Source organism: Phyllobates terribilis, unplaced genomic scaffold (assembly GCF_046119375.1).
Source record: "Phyllobates terribilis strain yellow unplaced genomic scaffold, ASM4611937v1 Scaffold_7__3_contigs__length_470593459, whole genome shotgun sequence".
In the NCBI taxonomy this organism is placed as follows: domain Eukaryota; kingdom Metazoa; phylum Chordata; class Amphibia; order Anura; family Dendrobatidae; genus Phyllobates; species Phyllobates terribilis.
In genome coordinates, this window is record NW_027362767.1 from 58,024,422 (window position 1) to 58,041,765 (window position 17,344).

At 46.2% G+C, this 17,344-nt stretch overlaps 1 protein-coding gene across 1 annotated transcript; it reads right to left on the reverse strand.

Annotated features, from left to right (window-relative positions):
• Nucleotides 1-8,357: 8,357 nt before the first annotated feature.
• On the reverse strand, nt 8,358-17,133 carry XRCC3 (X-ray repair cross complementing 3). The gene is made up of 8 exons (XM_073637509.1): nt 17,009-17,133; nt 13,344-13,414; nt 12,840-12,980; nt 11,128-11,340; nt 10,904-11,058; nt 10,461-10,673; nt 9,504-9,550; nt 8,358-8,791 (listed from the first exon to the last, which is right to left on the reverse strand). Exons 2-8 carry the CDS (start codon nt 13,396-13,398, stop codon nt 8,575-8,577), a joined length of 1,041 nt encoding a protein of 346 aa, XP_073493610.1. The 5' UTR covers nt 13,399-13,414; nt 17,009-17,133; the 3' UTR covers nt 8,358-8,574.
• Nucleotides 17,134-17,344: the final 211 nt, after the last annotated feature.

The following is a 17,344-nucleotide window of genomic DNA, read 5'->3' on the forward strand; positions in this document are numbered from 1 at the left end:
GCTGACCACGTCCAGGGAGATTAGCCTCAGTGCCGTGGGTTGTAAAATTCTTGATTATGTTGCGCACTGTGAACAAAGGAACATCAAGATCTCTGGACATGGACTTGTAACCTTGAGATGGTTGATATTTGTGACGACACGGGGTCTTCCGTGGGCAAAACACTACTCAGACAACACAGGGTGATGGTAAACAGTGTAGCAATAATTTATTGAACCACCAGAAATCAATAACATAGAACAGTCCCAGCAAATACATGAGATGGTGCAAAATTACAGTCTCACCCTTCCGCTGGCCTGCCGGGATTAGAGTCGTGAGATATGTGGCCAGGAGACCTGATTGTCCCAACCTGGATTTTTCACATCATCTCTGAGAGTTCAGCAATGGTCAGTGGAGCAGTTCTGTATCTTTCCAGCCTGGGCTGTGGTCCCTTAGGCTCTCATCCTGTAGTGTCTCTCTGAACAGATGCAGAGACCCTCTTTTTATAGTTCACATTCGTCCTTTCAAGCCATCATTCACAGGTCAAGGGTCAGAGATCATTATATTAATTTACAATGCTCGAATATCCACAGCTCACCCCCCCCCCACCTCCAATGTTGGCTGGCAAACATGGTATTTAACATATTTTAGCAAACATCCATTGTTCAGAGTCCCTGTATGGCAGACGATACATTATAAGAGCTGGCATAAGATATATAAAACAGCCATTCATCAATCACCAATATCATCTCAAGTGATCAGTATTCAGGTTTATACGAACAATAGTCTTTGTTGAGCAACCAAAGAAGAACACAGGTTAAAAAGTCAACATAAAAATAATGGTATATTGCTCATGGCCATCAGAAAGTATGTTTGGCATAATTAAGAAGAAAAGCTGTGTGGTCACAATATTTTTCAGCAGTTTTGGTTCTTAAGTCCTCAGACAGTTCTCTTCCCTTTCTGATATCCATGCTTAGTGTGGCGCACACAGACTCACAATGCAAAGATTGAGTCAACGTCTCCCCTTTTTATCTGGTTTCAGGTATGATTTTCATATTGCCCACACCTGTTACTTGCCACAGGTGAGTTTGAACGAACATCACATGCTTGAAACAAAGTTCTTTTGGAAAGGTGCCAACAATTTTTGGGATTTTGTGTGAAATCCTTTTCCTTTTTTTCTCTGTTTTTTTTTGTGTTGTTCCAATACACACAAAGGAAATAAACGTGTATAAGAAAAATGTGAAATTGTGTAATTGCAATAATTTTCTGGGAGAAATACTCCATTTTCTGAAACAACCTCAAGGGTGAAAATACTTTAGGCCATGACTGTATGTGTCTATGGGCTGAAGGTCGGAAGACTTGTGGTCAGTCTGGGCATTGTAGTCTGTGTATGGATTGCAAATTACACCCATCTGAACTCGGACTAATGCAAAATCAGGTAGTTTTCCATTATCAGGACACTGACTGATTTTTTGGGGTTCCCAGATGTCACCTTACAACACTGCAAGTTAACAAGGTGACTGATGGTCATTTTCTGGATCTTTTGCATCATAAGGACTCATCTAAGAAAAGATAGATGTAGGAGCCTGGGTAATCAGTTGACCAAAGTCAAAAACCTTTGTGTGAACATGCCTATAGCGTGGCACCCCAGGAGTCCGGTTGCCACATTGGCATTGCCTCCCTCACAGGCGGTGATGCCATGCCTGGAAGCAAGGAGGGGTCTCCTTATCAGGTAACACCAGCATCCAACACTTTTCCTGGCTCCAGACCAGAAGGGGGAGCTCTAACCCTGTTTCAGGGGAGCTTCCCCTTTAAATTGGGGCCTGGATGCGGGAGTTAGGTGAGTCAGTTGGGGACGGAGGAGAGTGAGTGGAAGATGAGGGAGAGCCTGGGGAGGGGAGCTGTGACCAAGCTCGCCCCAGAGAAAAGCGACAGAAACCGGACACCGGAGCCCGTGGTTGCTCGAGTACTGAAGTCCGGGCAGCTAAATGCGGAGGGCAGGAGACTGCAGGTCTCCTGGCCTCACCAAACACCCGGAGGCTCAGCAGCATACTAGAGCCCGGAGCCGCCACGAAGGAGCGACACCTGTAAAAGGCTCGAGCTGCCTGCCATACGGGCTAGGCTTTAACGACCCACTCAGTAAAGAGGGCCGCAGCATAGCTTTAGGCAGCAGGGCCAAAGAGGACAGCGCAGCAGGAAGGCCTACAACCCCACCTGGCGAGGTGGATCCCAGATTGCTTCTAGGCCACCCGGATCTCCATTACCTTCTGTTACCAGTGCCCCGGTCTACACCATCAAACATCAAGTAAAGGTAGAGGAAACCACCATTCCTGTGTCGTCTGGTCATTATCTGCACCCTCAGTCCTGCACCCCAACATCCGCAATCCCCTACATAAAATGTACCGGTAGCCCTGGGGCCCCGCTCTACCCGTGGGGAGCAAATCCATCCCAGCTGCGTCACCAACGGCCCCAGCGGTCTCTTTCAGCAGTGGCGGCCACCTATAGCCGCATACCACTGGTGGCGTCACAAAACTTTTCCCCTAAATAAACTGTCCTTTTTATTGACAGCCCAGGGCCCCTGGCCGGGTCATGCCCCTGTGACTATCCCAAGGAACCGACTGACCCAGTGGCCAGTAACCCATGGTCCTAGGAGGCACGTCAATAGCCAAATTAACAAGTTCCCTTTCTGATGCAGATTTTTCTGCAGCAAAATGCACACATTACTTGTAGATTTGGTGCAGATTTTATGTTTGACATTAAAAAGGGCAATAACCACGCTGATTTTGCATGAAGGATTTAAAATTCCGCACTACAGGTCAATTTCGATGTGTAGATGACATTTGTGGAGATCTGATGCATGTAGCTGCTTCTGTATTGTGCTCCAAATCTGTGCACTGAAAATCAGCACAATACAGTGGTGTGAAAAAATGTTTGCCCCCCCCCCCCCCCCTCCTGATTTCTTTTGCATGTCACTATGCCATTTTTGCCCAGTCTGTTTCTAAGTCCACGGCCCCACTATCAGTATTTGGTCAGTATTCGGTCAGTATTTTTTCTCAGGAGTGGGAGCCAAAACAAGGTGAGGAACAATCAGAGAAAAGGTATAATAGAAACAAGTCACCAATTCTGCATTTATGACCCACTCCTGGTTTTGGCTCCCACTCCTGAGAAAAAAAGTGCTGACAGAATACTGATAGTGGGGCCGTGGCCTTATAGTGGCATCATGAACACTGACCTTAACTGAGGCAAGGCCTGCAGCTCTTTGGATGTTATTATGGGGTCTTTTGTGACCGCTTGGAGGAGTTGTCGCTGCGCTCTTGGGGTCATTTTGGTCGGCCGGCCACTCGTGGGAAGGTTCACCACTGTTTCATGTTTTTGCCATTTGTGGATAATGGCTCTCATTGCGGTTCGCTGGAGTCCCAAAGCTTTAGAAATGGCTTTATAACCTTTTCCAGACTGATAGATCTCAATTACTTTGTTTCTCATTTGTTTCTGAATTTCTTTGGATCGCAGCATGATGTCTAGCTTTTGAGGATCTTTTGGTCTACTTCACTTTGTCAGGCAGGTCCTATTTAAGTGATTTCTTGATTGAGAACAGGTGTGGTAGTAATCAGGCCTGTGTGTGGCTCGGGAAATTGAACTCAGCTTCCCAAAGACGTGATAAATTAACTGTGGTTTATGTTTTAAGGGGGGAGGTGCAATCACTTTTTCACACAGGGCCCTGTAGGTTTGGATTTCTTTTTGCCTTAATAATAAAGACTGCATTTTGTGTTTACATTTTGTTTTGTGATCTGAACATACACTTAAGTGTGACAAACATGAAAAAGAATAAGAAATCGGGAAGGGGGCAAAACACTTTTTCACACCACTGTATATGAACATAACCCGAAGAGTTTTAGGATACATCCAAATAAAGCAAACGCTTGGGATTTTGTACATTGGAAAATCAAAATCAAAATTTGCACCAAATGGATTGGATTTCGTTGCGGAAGAGTGGTGGATTTGATGCCGATTTCACCCTTCCCTTTGCATTGCTTACTGTTATTCAATGGAAATCTTTGTTTACTTACATGGGGATGGGTCCTGGTCATGTGAAGACCACACATGCACCTGCTTCTGGTAACTACACCGTTAAGGTATGTGCTCACAGAGTTTTTATAGCAGAAACAGCAGGACCTCCTAAGTTTTTAACAAGTTTGAGGAGAATTTGAAAAGTTTCCATTTAGTTTCTACACCAAAGTCGCTTTAAAAAAAAAAAAAAAGTCCTGTGTGCACACACTCTAAGGGTCCATTCAGATGACCATATCAATCGGACCACAATGCACAAAGTGGCCAGCAGGGCCAGAACTGAGTCAGCTTATTATTATAGCGCCATTAATTCCATGGCACTTTACATGTTTAAAAAGGGGTATACATAGCAAACAACAAGTACAATAATTTGAACAAACACGAGTCGGAGACTGGTACAGGAGGAGAGAGCACCCTGCCCGCGAGGGCTCACAGTCTACAAGGGATGGGTGAGGATACAGTAGGTGATGGTAGAGCTGGTCGTACAGCTGTATGGTGGAGCGGTGGTTACTGCAGGTTGTAGGCTTGTCAGAAGAGGTGGGTCTTCAGGTTCCTTTTGAAGGTTTCCACGGTAGGTGAGAGTCTGATATGTTGGGGTAGAGAGTTCCAGATTAGGGGGGATGCACGGGACAAATCTTGTATATGATTGTGATAAGAGGGGAGTAGAGAAGGAGATCTTGTGAGGATCGGAGGTTGCATGCAGGTAAGTACCGGGAGACTAGGTCACAGATGCATGGAGGAGACAGGTTGTGGATGGCTTTATATGCCATGGTTAGGGTTTTGAACTGGAGTCTCTGGGCAGTGGGGAGTAGGTGAAGGGATTGACAGGGGAATAGCGGGGGGACAGGTGGATTAGTCGGGCAACAGAGTTTAGGATAGATTGGAGGGGGGCGACAGTGTTGGAAGGGAGGCCACAGAGCAGGAGGTTGCAGTAGTCAAGGCGGGAGATGATGAGGGCATGCACTAGTGTTTTAGCAGATTCATGGTTGAGGAATGTGCGGATCCGGGAAATATTTTTGAGCTGGAGTCGGCAGGAAGTGGAAAGGGCTTGGATATGTGGTTTGAAGGAGAGATCAGAGTCAAGGGTTACCCCGAGGCAGCGAGCTTGCAGGACTGGGGAGAGTGGACAGCCATTGACTTTGATGGATAGGTCAGATGGGGGGGTTGAGCAAGATAGGGAAAAGATGATGAATTCAGTTTTATCCATATTACGTTTTAGGAATCTAGCAGAGAAGAAAGATGAAATAGCGGACAGGCAGTGGATTCTGGTTAGTAAGGAGGTGATATCAGGACCAGAGAGGTAGATCTGTGTGTTGTCAGCATAGAGGTGATACTGAAAGCTGTGAGACTCTATGAGCTGTCCCAGGCCGAAGGTGTAGATGGAGAAGAGCACTGGTCCTAGAACTGAGCCTTTGGGGACACCGACAGATAGGGGCGAGGTGAGGAGGTGGTGTGTGAGTGGGAGACACTGAATGTCTGGTCTGTTAGGTATGAGGAGATCCAAGATAGGGCCAAGTCGGTGATGCCAAGAGATGAGAGAGTCTGTAGTAAGAGGGAATGGTCCACTGTGTCAAAGGCAGATGACAGGTTGAGGAGGAGGAGGACAGAGTAGTGTCGCTTGGATTTGGTGGTCAGTATGTCGTTGGTGACTTTAGTCAGGGCAGTTTCAGTGGAGTGATGCGGTTGGAAGCCAGATTGGAGGCGGTCAAAGAGGGAGCAGGAGGGGAGGTGGGAGGACAGTTCAGAATGGACATGTTGTTGCAGTAGTTTTGAGGCATAGGGGAGAAGTGATATGGGGCGATAGCTAGACAGAGAGGATGGGTCAAGGAATGGCTTTTTGAGGATGGGTGTGATCGAGGCATGTTTGAAGCATGAGGGGAAGACACCAGTTGTTAGTGACAGGTTGAAGAGGTGGGTTAGGGTTTGGATAAAGACTGCGGTAACATTTGGGATAAGGCGAGACGGGATTGGGTCTAGTTCACAGGTGGTGAGATGTGACTTTGAGAGTAAAGTTGATCTTCTGTGATGGCGTAGAAGCTGGTTTTGGAGGAGAGTTGAGTAGATATGACGAGGGACTGTGGGGACTTATGGCAAAAGCTTTGTCTGATGGTATCAATCTTCTGCTTGAAGAATGAGGCAAAGTCTTCAGCTGAGATGAGGGGAGAGGGAGGGGGTTCTGAGGAGAGAATTAAAAGTACTGAATAGCTGTTTCGGTTTGTGAGACATGAGAAATATGTTTGTTTTGATGCAGTCAGTGTGGACCTGAAAGTAGTGAGGGACTGTTTGAATGCGATGAAGTGCTCGTTGGAGTGGGACCTTTTCCATCTCCGCTCAGCAACCCTGGAAGCCAGTCTCAGTTCTTTGGTCAGGCTGGTGTGCCAGGGTTGCCTGTTGATTGTGTGAGCTTTAGTATGCGTGAGGGGGGAGACCGATTCAAGAGCTGCAGCTGTTGTGGTGTTATATAAGGTAGCAGCAGCATCAACATCGTGTAGGGAATTTATGTCTGTAAGAGGGAGGAGGGATTCAGAGTGAGTGTAGGTTGAGGTGTTTGAGATCTCTGCGAGGGTGTGCAAGTTTCTGGATGGGAGATTGTGGACCTGGAGAGGAGAGTGGAGAGAATGTGAGAAAGTTGTGGTCAGAAAGAGGGAGAGGAGAGTTTAGATAGGGAACAGAGGCAGGTGAAGATGAGGTCCAGTGTGTGTCCATCTTTGTGAGTGGCTGCGGAAGACCATTAAGTAAGGCCGAAGGAGGAAGTGAGGGATAGAAGCTTAGAGACAGATGAGTGGAAAGTGTCAATGGGGATGTTGAAGTCGCTCATGATGATAGTGGGGATGTCAGCAGAAAGAAAGTGAAGTAGCCAGGTGGTGAAGTGGTCTAAGAAGGTGGTGGCTTGCCCGGGGGCCGGTGGATGACAGCCAGTTGAAGAGGGAGTAAATGCGCACGCAGTGCACTTCAAAAGAGGGGAGAGTAATGGAGGGCAGTGGGATATGTGAGAAGGAGCAGTTGTCTGACAGGAGAAAGCCAACTCCTCCACCATGCTTGCTGCTGGGGCGGGGGGTGTGGGAATGGTGGGGTCCACCATATGAAAGTGCAGCTGCAGAGGCTGTGTCAGAGGGGGTGAGCCAGGTTTCGGTGATGGCGAGGAAGGAAAGTTTGTTAGTGATGAAATGATCATGGATGTAGGAAAGTTTGTTGCAGACGGAGTGACTGTTTCATAGAGCTCCTGTTAGTGGGACTGGGGAAGCGGGGGATGGATGGGTATAAGGTTAGAGAGATGCAGAATTGTGTGCTAGATCTAGGATGAGAGGTAAAAGTGACTGTGAGGATGTGGTGGGGGGAGCTGGGATTTGGTGAGATATAGCTAGCAGTGAGGAGGAGCAGAAAAAGTGTTAGCAGGTGGGAGCAGGAGAGGGCATAAGGTGGCTGTCTGAGCTTATAGATGCAGGATTGTATGTTGAGGAATAGTTCTGAGGAGGAGGTGAGATGGATGGAGAGATGAAGAGTTCATTACTAGGTGTAGGGATTAGGGGGGTTAATAGAAAGTGAAGGATTATAGAAGAGAGAGTGAAAACAGACAGGCACATTGTTTACTGTGACTGAGTATCCAGTTACCTTCAGTTTCAATTCAGGTTTAATTCAGAGCTGTATACTTCTTCAGTACACTTCTATGCTACACTGGCAGACGACCTCCTGCTACAAAGCGCAGGCAGCTGTGCACCAGAAGTGAGTGGCCTCTGCTCATCCATGTCAGATAATTAACACTGAGCTACATGCAGGATATTTAAACCAGATTTAACAAGGAGGTAGTAAATAAGGGTGGGGGCAGAACAGTGAGTAGGTGACATGCATACCAGAGACTAATGCCAGCAAAGGAGGGAGAAATCACAGCATAGGAAAAGATGGGTTTCATACAATAGCTTTATTTTGTAGGGGCAGAGCTTTCGCACAGCGTTACCCCGATCTTAAAGACCGTGAGGATTTGGAACAGAAAATATATTTGAAAATTTTCTAACGTTAAATTATACAAAGAACATTTGCTGTGATAGTAATACCCCGTTATAAAGCCAGGAGGTAATTAAGCTCAATGGATGCTGGTTGTACCTGTACAGGGAAGAAAAGGCCCTATCTCAGGAACGGAGAGGAGCAGGAACAAAAGAACAACATCTCCGGATTCAGGAGAACAGCGGCATTTACACCAGGTTAAAAAAATTACACATTTATAGCAAGTAACAGGTTTTCTTTAAAAGAATCTATAACTGTTTTTTTCTCCATAACCTTAATAGTTGACTTTAAAATAAGGAAAAAAACAACTCGATTCAAGTAACCAAAGTATTTATTACAAAACACAAAGTGCATAAATGTCCTGGACTGCTGCATAGTATTACCTGCAAGAATACAGGTAAACGGCAGCTGTGACCAGAGATATAATGGGGGTGAAGAGGTTGATTGTTGGAGATGTAAGCCCCTATTTCATGGGATTTTCTCTTGCATTTTACACTTTCTTCTACCTAATGTGCTTGTTATCAGCACATTCACGAAACGTTAATTCCCTTCACTCCTTCCAGGTCTACTGTGTAGTAACAAGTGGAGGGAGGAATGTGAGGTGCAAAAACAACTTCCATGTTCCGTACAATCCCTCCTGTATGCGGAGGAGGCGCCGTCATCTGTGTCCGGGAGACCATGAGCCTCATCAATAGCTGGTTGGACCAGGAGATGCCCAGTGCCGGTTGTACTTTTTTATCCTGTAGCCTGTACAAAAAAAAGAAATAAAGAGTCAATCTGAATTGCAATCCATTCACTTGCGATATTCTGCAATGTGGCAGCGGCATATAGAAATTTTTGGCCGTTTGATCACCGTTGCGGCCAGGGTCACCGTGTAGAAGATTGTACAAATATATCACCGATTCTTGTAGTAATAAAATTATTAAATCAGTATAGAGTTGATTGCCAGTATGGGGTGGATCAGCATCACCCCAAATCCCCCACTCCAAGCTGCACGAAAATGGAGCAGATGATCGGGCATGTGCCATGTTGCTCCCAAAGCAAACTCGGTGGAGCTGACAGTGACATAGACTGGGAATGGAGTAGCAATGCATGTGCAGGATTGCTGGGGGTCCTGATGTAAACATTAACAGTAGGGATGAGCAGACACATGGAAGTTCGGGTTTGACTAAAGTTCGGTCCAGGTACCAGAACGGAACCCTATAGAAATCAAAGGGGACCTGAACTTTGTAGCTGGAAAAACGCTCTCCGAACTCTCCAACTCCCAAAACTGTGAAAAAGACTTCCAGGAGAAGTCAGTATTCGGAGTTCAGCATCGGACACTAGATAAGAACTCCGAACATTACAGTCCGGGTTCGCTCATCTGTCTTTTGGATAGGTGCTAACTTTTGATGCAGGTAGATCCTACGAACGATGGTTGAGCCGTGATTGGTGTGAACACGTACGTAGGAAGTCTTACCCTAAATAACTCAGGACTGAGTCCATCTCCTTCATGGTGTCCGTGACCTGGTGAACAGGAGTAGAGATTTCATTATATGAGATTAGGCCCATGGCTGCCCCCAGCTCTACTGGACCATACCTAGATCGGGACTGGACCTCCAATGATCATATATTAACATGAAAACTTCTATAACAGTCTGTATTCTGGGGTTATAGTGTGATTAACTTCGGTAACACAACAGGTGATCCGAAATATGGACTGTCAAAGGCCTTACTGACTTATTAACTACTTGCCGGCAGCAAGAAGTTTGGGGGAAGCGGCCGTCAGAGATGGCTGGACTCTTCATAGAGAAGGCAGAGATGGTTTAGTACCACCTCTGTCTTCCTCATCACCTCATACGCAACACTGAATGAGCGCGGCTTATAGGAAGCCCCACCAGCGCTTCCTCTTCCCGTCCCAGCAATGTGTTTGCAGAAGGTCTGGAGGGAGCAGAAGCTACCAGCGCAGCAGTGCAGGCAGAAGGCTAAATTTCTACTGTAACTAAGACCAAGTTACAGGGGAAAACAACTTTAAAAAAAATTAATTGTGATGTTGAAATCCCACAAAATTCTTGTAGAACATTATGGGGGGGGGGGGACACAATGTGTGAAATAACAAAAACGAAAAAAAAAAGCCTCCACCAGTCTCAACCTCTGAAAAGAAAAAAAAACATAAGTGCGATATATAAAAATAGTTGAAAGAGGAACGGGATTTAGAACGGATTTGAGTGGGTTTGTGCTCTTAAAAAAAAAAAAAAAAAAATTAAAGGAAATAATGTGGGGAAAAGAAACGTATTTCCTTCTTTTCTTTACAACCGCAACTCCTTCCTGATATTGCCAAAAATAAAAATATAAAATCAAATTGAAAAAAATGATTACATGAAAAAAAAAAAATAAAATGTGATGCTCGGTCCTGAACCGGTCAGAGCCATTGTACCTGATTGATGCAGAATACTGGTGCCGTGAAGCTGCTGCTGAGATGATGGAGTTTGGCCCCGAGAGACTGCAGATGTTTAGCTTTAAGGGCGGCGTCCTTTGCTGTAAATTCACAACGGAACAAAGCAGCGATGGAGTCGATGACGATCAGGCGGACTTGACCGCGGCGGAGCAGGATGGGAAGCTTCTTAGTGATGCAGTCAGTAACAGTTTCCTGGAAGAACAAGAAGAAACAAGTAAATTGAGGAAGATTTCTTAAAAGTTTTGCTAAGGAAAAGTTGTGCGCCATACCGGAACCAATCACAAAGAATGAAATCTTTAAGCGTATAAGAAAGTTGCAGAACTTCTCGATGAGATCACTATATGGTAAGTTTCCCTACAGTGGGTCCGTATGGTAGACGGACATCCTAACTGTGGTCACTGTCGATCCAAGATGCCACTTACGATATCCGCCGCGTGCTCGACATAGACGCCGTCTCCAAACCGGATGCCGCGGATGACGTCAGTCGGGACGTCCGACCTCAGCTTGTGCTGGGATTTAATCAACTGCTGCAATCTCTTGCTTGGAAAGGCGTCTTCAGTGCAGATGTACACGGCCCCTGTATGATAGGTATATGTTATACAGCGCGCAGTGAGGGACCCCTATATAAGATCTGCTCTATAGGTACCTGCTCCAAGACCCCCGTAGTCTGCGGAGTACTGCACGGACAGACACAGCTGGAGAGCTACCTGCGTCTTCCCTGCGGAGCTTTCCCCGGCCAGTTCTGTTATGCCGACTATCGGGATCCCCCCTCGAAGGAAGAGATTCAGGAGGCTGCAGCCGAGGCTCAGCCTCTGGTGCTGGGAAGGGAAGGCCGCCGTGTCCTTGTACAACTGCAACGCTGGGAGTTGTATGAAGATGGATTAATAAGTGATCATTACATATAGGGCAGATGGAGGGTAAAGCAATTCTCCTTCTAGTTTCCAGGAATCATAAATGGTAAATCTGCAGTAATGCATCCCACAGTCCCGTCTCACTGTAATGGCCGCCATATTGATTGCTAGTCTGAGGCCAGAAGGGAAAGACGGTAAAGGGGGTCCCAGCGCTCAGCAGCCCCCTCATCCTCAGGATTAGTGGAGATCAGATCCAAATGACGGTACAGCCTAGTGATACACCATCACTTTATAGCATGGGAATACCCCTTTAACACAGTGTGTCAACTTTGCATGGCGTACTCTACCTCTCTTACTAAGGCCACGTTCACACATTCAGTATTTGGTCAGTATTTTACATCAGTATTTGGAAACCAAAACCAGGAGTGGGTGAAAAAATACAGAAGTGGTGACATGTTTTTATAAGGCTATGTTCACATGTTGCGTTTTTGCTGCATTTTTTTTTATGCAAATTAAAAGCTGCGTTTTACAGTACCAGCAAAAGCTATGAGATTTCAGAAATCTCGTGCACATACACTGTTTTTTTTTCCTGACTGAATTGGAAAACTGCTGTGTTTTTGAAAACTGCAGCGCGTCACTTCTTTCAGCATTTGTGCATCGTTTTTTCACCTATAGAAAGCAATGGGTAAGTGCAAAAATGCAGGTATCAGGTTTTAGTGAAAAAAAAAAGCATGTACAGCAGGATGTGAAACTCATTTATTTTTGTGAATTTCCAAGTTTAAACCATAATGTCTTGGTCGCCTCACCCAAGAATGGAAGTTAGGATTAGTACAGTTTAATTAAATTAGTGATGTGTGCAAAGTAAACATTGGCCAACCAAGATGTGAAATTAAACAATACCTGAGCAACTTAAGGGCCGACCAAAGTGTGAAAGTAAACAGTGTCCTACAAACTCAATGCTCTGCCAATGTCTTAGGTAAACTATTCCAGACCAATTCAACCCCCCCCCCCCCACTGTTACATTAATTGTGTATTTTTTCATGAACTTTTTTGTTCAGAATAGTCACTATTTTTTTCAGACATAAAAATCTTTTTTCCACTAAATATTTTGTTCAAATTGCCCTTTTTTCCAAAAATGTTTTTATGGTTTCATATATGTCTTGCATTGGTGACCTGTGTTCATACTTCTGTGGTGGAAGCAAAGCTGAACTTTGTGATCCTGAAAAACGCAGCAAATGTGAATTTGGGTCAGGATACCCACAAACAGACCGAATTTAACAGCTTGTACTCTGACTGTGACGTCTGTGAGCTGAGTAACATGTAGACTCGAAGAGAAAAGAGATCGTGCCCGGCTTCTATCACTGCAGCTTTACCGGAAAGTATCTCTTTTGTACACTTCCTGATTCAATCTGACCAAAAAAGGGTTGCAGTGTAAAGTATGGGGGACAGATCCGAACCTTGGATCAGACAGTTGTGTTTTACATGTACTACAGTTTAGACCTTTCACCTGTAATTTTCTTTTTATCCTTTTCTAAAGTAACAGCTGCTGCTTTCTGCAAGTCCTGGATGTCTGGAATGGACAGATGAGCGATTCTCTGCAGATCCACAACGGAGAAAGTCAAAATGTCTCCGACGGATTTTATATTTGCTGTAAAGAAAAAAACAAAATTAATTAGGTTTACAAATATATCCACTAACGAATCCCTGGGTCACTGTACCCAGATGAAGGCGAATATATAAGTTCAGTTAAAGGACTTTTCTTCATTTATGAGGGTATTTTTTTTTTTGGGAGGGAGGATGAAAAGTGTAAATAGTGGCGCCTAAGGGCGCATTCACACTACTGTATTTTACAGTCCACAATTCCCAGCTTGACCGAGGCTCTCATGGCCTGAAGCCTAATGGGCCAATCTGGGGCTGTTAGTGAGAGGCAGGAGACCCGTGGTCGGGCCGAATATGGACTGTGAAAGGCGCTGGAGTTACTATATGTCCACATGTGAAATAAAGCTCTTACCCTTACGAAGAGCTGCGGCGACCTGAGGATCCAAATTCAAGTGTTCCCAGTCCATGACCTCAAGAATCGCACTGTAAAAACAACAGGGAAATGTAATATTCCTCAAATATCCAGTATCTACGATTACCCCGGCATGACCTGTGCCTCCATACGGCCGCACATTAGTTATTCTTTTCCAGCAGCAATGCTGGGGAATACAGCAGCAACCGTGGTTCAGATTGTAAAATCCATAATGCGTCAATCCTTGGTGCGGATTTTACCACTTTCATTGTAGATAGCTAAAATCCACATTGTAGACAGCTAAAATCCACCTTGTAGACAGCTAAAATCTAATATATATAATCGTCTTATCCCGTCTGTCTGTCCATCTGTCCAGGAAATCCCGCGTCGCTGGTTGGTCCGGCCGAGGCCAATCAGCGACGCGGGATTTCAGAAAAAGATTGCGGCCGTTAGCGGCTCATCTGCCGGATGGAGGTCAGCACCAATGCAGCCAGGAGATGAGCAGCGCTAGCAGCTCATCTCCCGGCTGCTGGCAGCACAAGTACCCCGACGGGCGGCGCCGCTGACCTCCATGAGGCTACCATCGGGAGATCAGCGGCTTGGCCCGCTGATCTCCCGACGGCAAGTGCGAAGGGAGGACCGGTGAGCGGCGCCGCCGGTCGGGATACTTCAGCTGCGAGCAGCCGACCATCTCCCGGCTCTTCACAGCGGAAGTACCCACACAGGCAACGCCGCTGCTCGGTCCTCAGAAATACGATTCGCTGATTGGTCCCGGCCGCGACCAATCAGCGATTTTGGCGCTAAATTTAAACACGCTCTCCGGTCTCACTAACACAGTTCGCTGATTGGTTGCGGCCGCGACCAATCAGCGATATTGGCGCCAAATTTAAACACCGCTCTGCTGATTGGTCGTGGGCCGCATACATGTTCTAGAATACCCGATGCGTTAGAATCGGGCCACCATCTAGTCCACATCATAAACCGCTAAAATCCACCGTGTAGACAGCTAAAATCCACATCATAAACAGCTAAAATCCACCGTGTAGACCAGGGGTCTCAAACTCAGCTGGGTATATGGGCCGCACACGGAAAAACATTTAATTTGGGGGGCCGCATTATTTGCATGACAAAGTGACATTTTTAGTGATAACATTTTATTTTCTATACACCTTTTGAACTGGTCCTCATCTTGCAGACATGGTCTCCCCTCCAGGTCCCCCATACTGCAGACATGGTCTCCCATCCAGGTCCCCCATACTGCAGACATGGTCCCCATATTGCAGACATGGTCCCCCATATTGCAGACATGGTCCCCCATCGAGGTCCCCCATCCAGGTCCCCCATATTGCAGACATGGTGCCCCATATTGCAGACATGGTCCCTCATATTGCAGATATGGTCTTCCCTCCAGGTCCCCCATACTGCAGACATGGTCTCCCATCCAGGTCCCCCATACTGCAGACATGGTCTCCCATACAGGTTCCCCATACTGCAGACATGGTCTCCCATCCAGGTTCCCCATACTGCAGACATGGTCTCCCATCCAGGTCCCCCATATTGCAGACATGGTCCCCCATATTGCAGACATGGTCCCCCATATTGCAGACATGGTCCCCCATATTGCAGACATGGTCTCCCATCCATGTGCCCCATATTGCAGACATGGTCCCCCATATTGCAGACATGGTCCCCCATCCAGGACCCCCATACTGCAGACATGGTCTCCCATCCAGGTTCCCCATACTGCAGACATGGTCTCCCATCCTGCAGATATGGTCTCCCATCCAGGTCCCCCATACTGCAGACATGGTCTCCCATCCAGGTCCCCATATTGAAGACATGGTCCCCCATATTGCAGACATGGTCCCCCATATTGCAGACATGGTCTCCCATCCAGGTCCCCCATATTGCAGACATGGTGCCCCATATTGCAGACATGGTCCCTCATATTGCAGACATGGTCTCCCATCCAGGTCCCCCATATTGAAGACATGGTCCCCCATATTGCAGACATGGTCCCCCATCCAGGTCCCCCATATTGCAGACATGGTCTCCCATCCAGGTCCCCCATATTGCAGACATGGTCCCCCATATTGCAGACATGGTCTCCCATCCAGGTCCCCCATATTACAGACATGGTCCCCCATATTACAGACATGGTCCCCCATCCTGGTCCTTATCTTGCAGACATGTCCCCCATCCAGGTTCCCCCCATACTGCGGTCAGGGTCCCCGTCCCCCCCCATACTGCGGTCAGGATCCCCGTCCCCACCATACTGCGGTCAAGGTTCCCGTCCCCCCCATACTGCGGTCAGGGTCCCCGTCCCCCCCCATACTGTGCACAGTGCCCCCCTGTGCTGTATTTCACATGACAGAGAAAAAAAAAAAAAAAAAAAAAAAGATTCTCACCTGTCCTCCGTTCCCTCGGCGTCCTTTAAGCACCTGTGGCCAGCAGGCACAGACCCCGTAACGATCGCGGCTCTCTCCAGCAGCCGCCGACATCAGCGCTGTAGTGCAGTGTATTGCCGCGCAGAGACCAGCTCTCTGCACAGCAATACCAGTGTCAGCCGCCGGCCTAACAGAGACCAGCAGCTGACATCTGCACATGGCACGCAAGAAACAGCTGGAGGGGCCGTTTGAGACCCCTGGTGTAGACAGCTAAAATCCACCTTGTAGACAGCTAAAATCCACCTTGTAGACAGCTAAAATCCACCTTGTAGACAGCTAAAATCCACCTTGTAGACAGCTAAAATCCACCGTGTAGACAGCTAAAATCCACATCGAATTCCTCAACAAATCCCTTAAAGGGATTGTCTTAGTCTTTAAACTATCAATTGCTATGGGAATCTGTGCTAAATCGGACAATTTTGTTAATAATTTTTTGAGGGGTAAAAGTTTTGCACCGTTTTCCTTCTATAACCTCTGTGCCGCACTGTGTATTGCCGGCTGTAGAATAAATTAACTGAGAATCTGTCAGTGAGCTCCTTCTGATGGTCTGATAAGGGAGTCCATAACTCTTTTATCTGTTTTTTTTCTGAGCTCTATGATAACATCAAAGTTGAATGTGCTGGAAACATAAGGCCTGTAAAAGCCAAACAGTGCAAAACTTTTAATAAAACCCATATGCAAAAATCATTTTTAGTCTAAAATCAATGGATTTAGACTTAAAAAAAAAAAATGGTCCCCAAACCCTTTAAATCTTATAATATTTGTAAGATTTTGGTATCAAAATGTAGAGCAACCAATCACAGCGCAGGTTTCATTTCTCCATGGCAGTTTAACCCCTTTTCTGCTGTATAACTTACTTTGAGGTCATGCAGGGTGTACTCATAGGAGATGGCGATTTTCACTGTCTACTGCAATACTAAAGCACTGCAGCATATAGTTATATGGATCGCAGGCTCAAGTCCGCTAGGACTAGAAAATGCAGTGAAAAAGTAATAAAAAAAAAAGGATGAAAAAAAAAGTTTTTCAAAATATTAAAACACGAAAAGAAGAAAAAGAAACAATAGCGAATTCTGATAAAGGAGGACCAATAACATAGCAAACACAAACTGCAGGATCCAATCAGAACCCAGCTTTCATTTCTCAGTGCACTTTACAAAGTTAAAAGAAGTGATTTGATTGGTTGATAAGCCGCCTGTACCACTCAGGACCACACTTTACCTGGCATAGGGAGGACGCCTCTTGTGTAAATGGCGGGACTCGCCTACCAATCGCGGATCAGACAAACAAATGTAGCTCTCCAATCACAGAGCAACGGCTCGTCACGTGATTAGCCGCGCCCCACAATCTTTACCTTTTCATTGGCTGCAATTATATATTTTTTTCTTGGTCAACAAGTGTCACGTGATACATTACGTCTCATCCAATTGGTCTCAATAGGTTGTCAACTGAGATCCTGTGATTGGTTCTTCCAGTTAACCAGTTTAATGCCAGTCAGCCAATAGACGTTTATGAATAGACAGGGTTTGGTCCAGCTCTTAAGGTATGGTAAAGAGT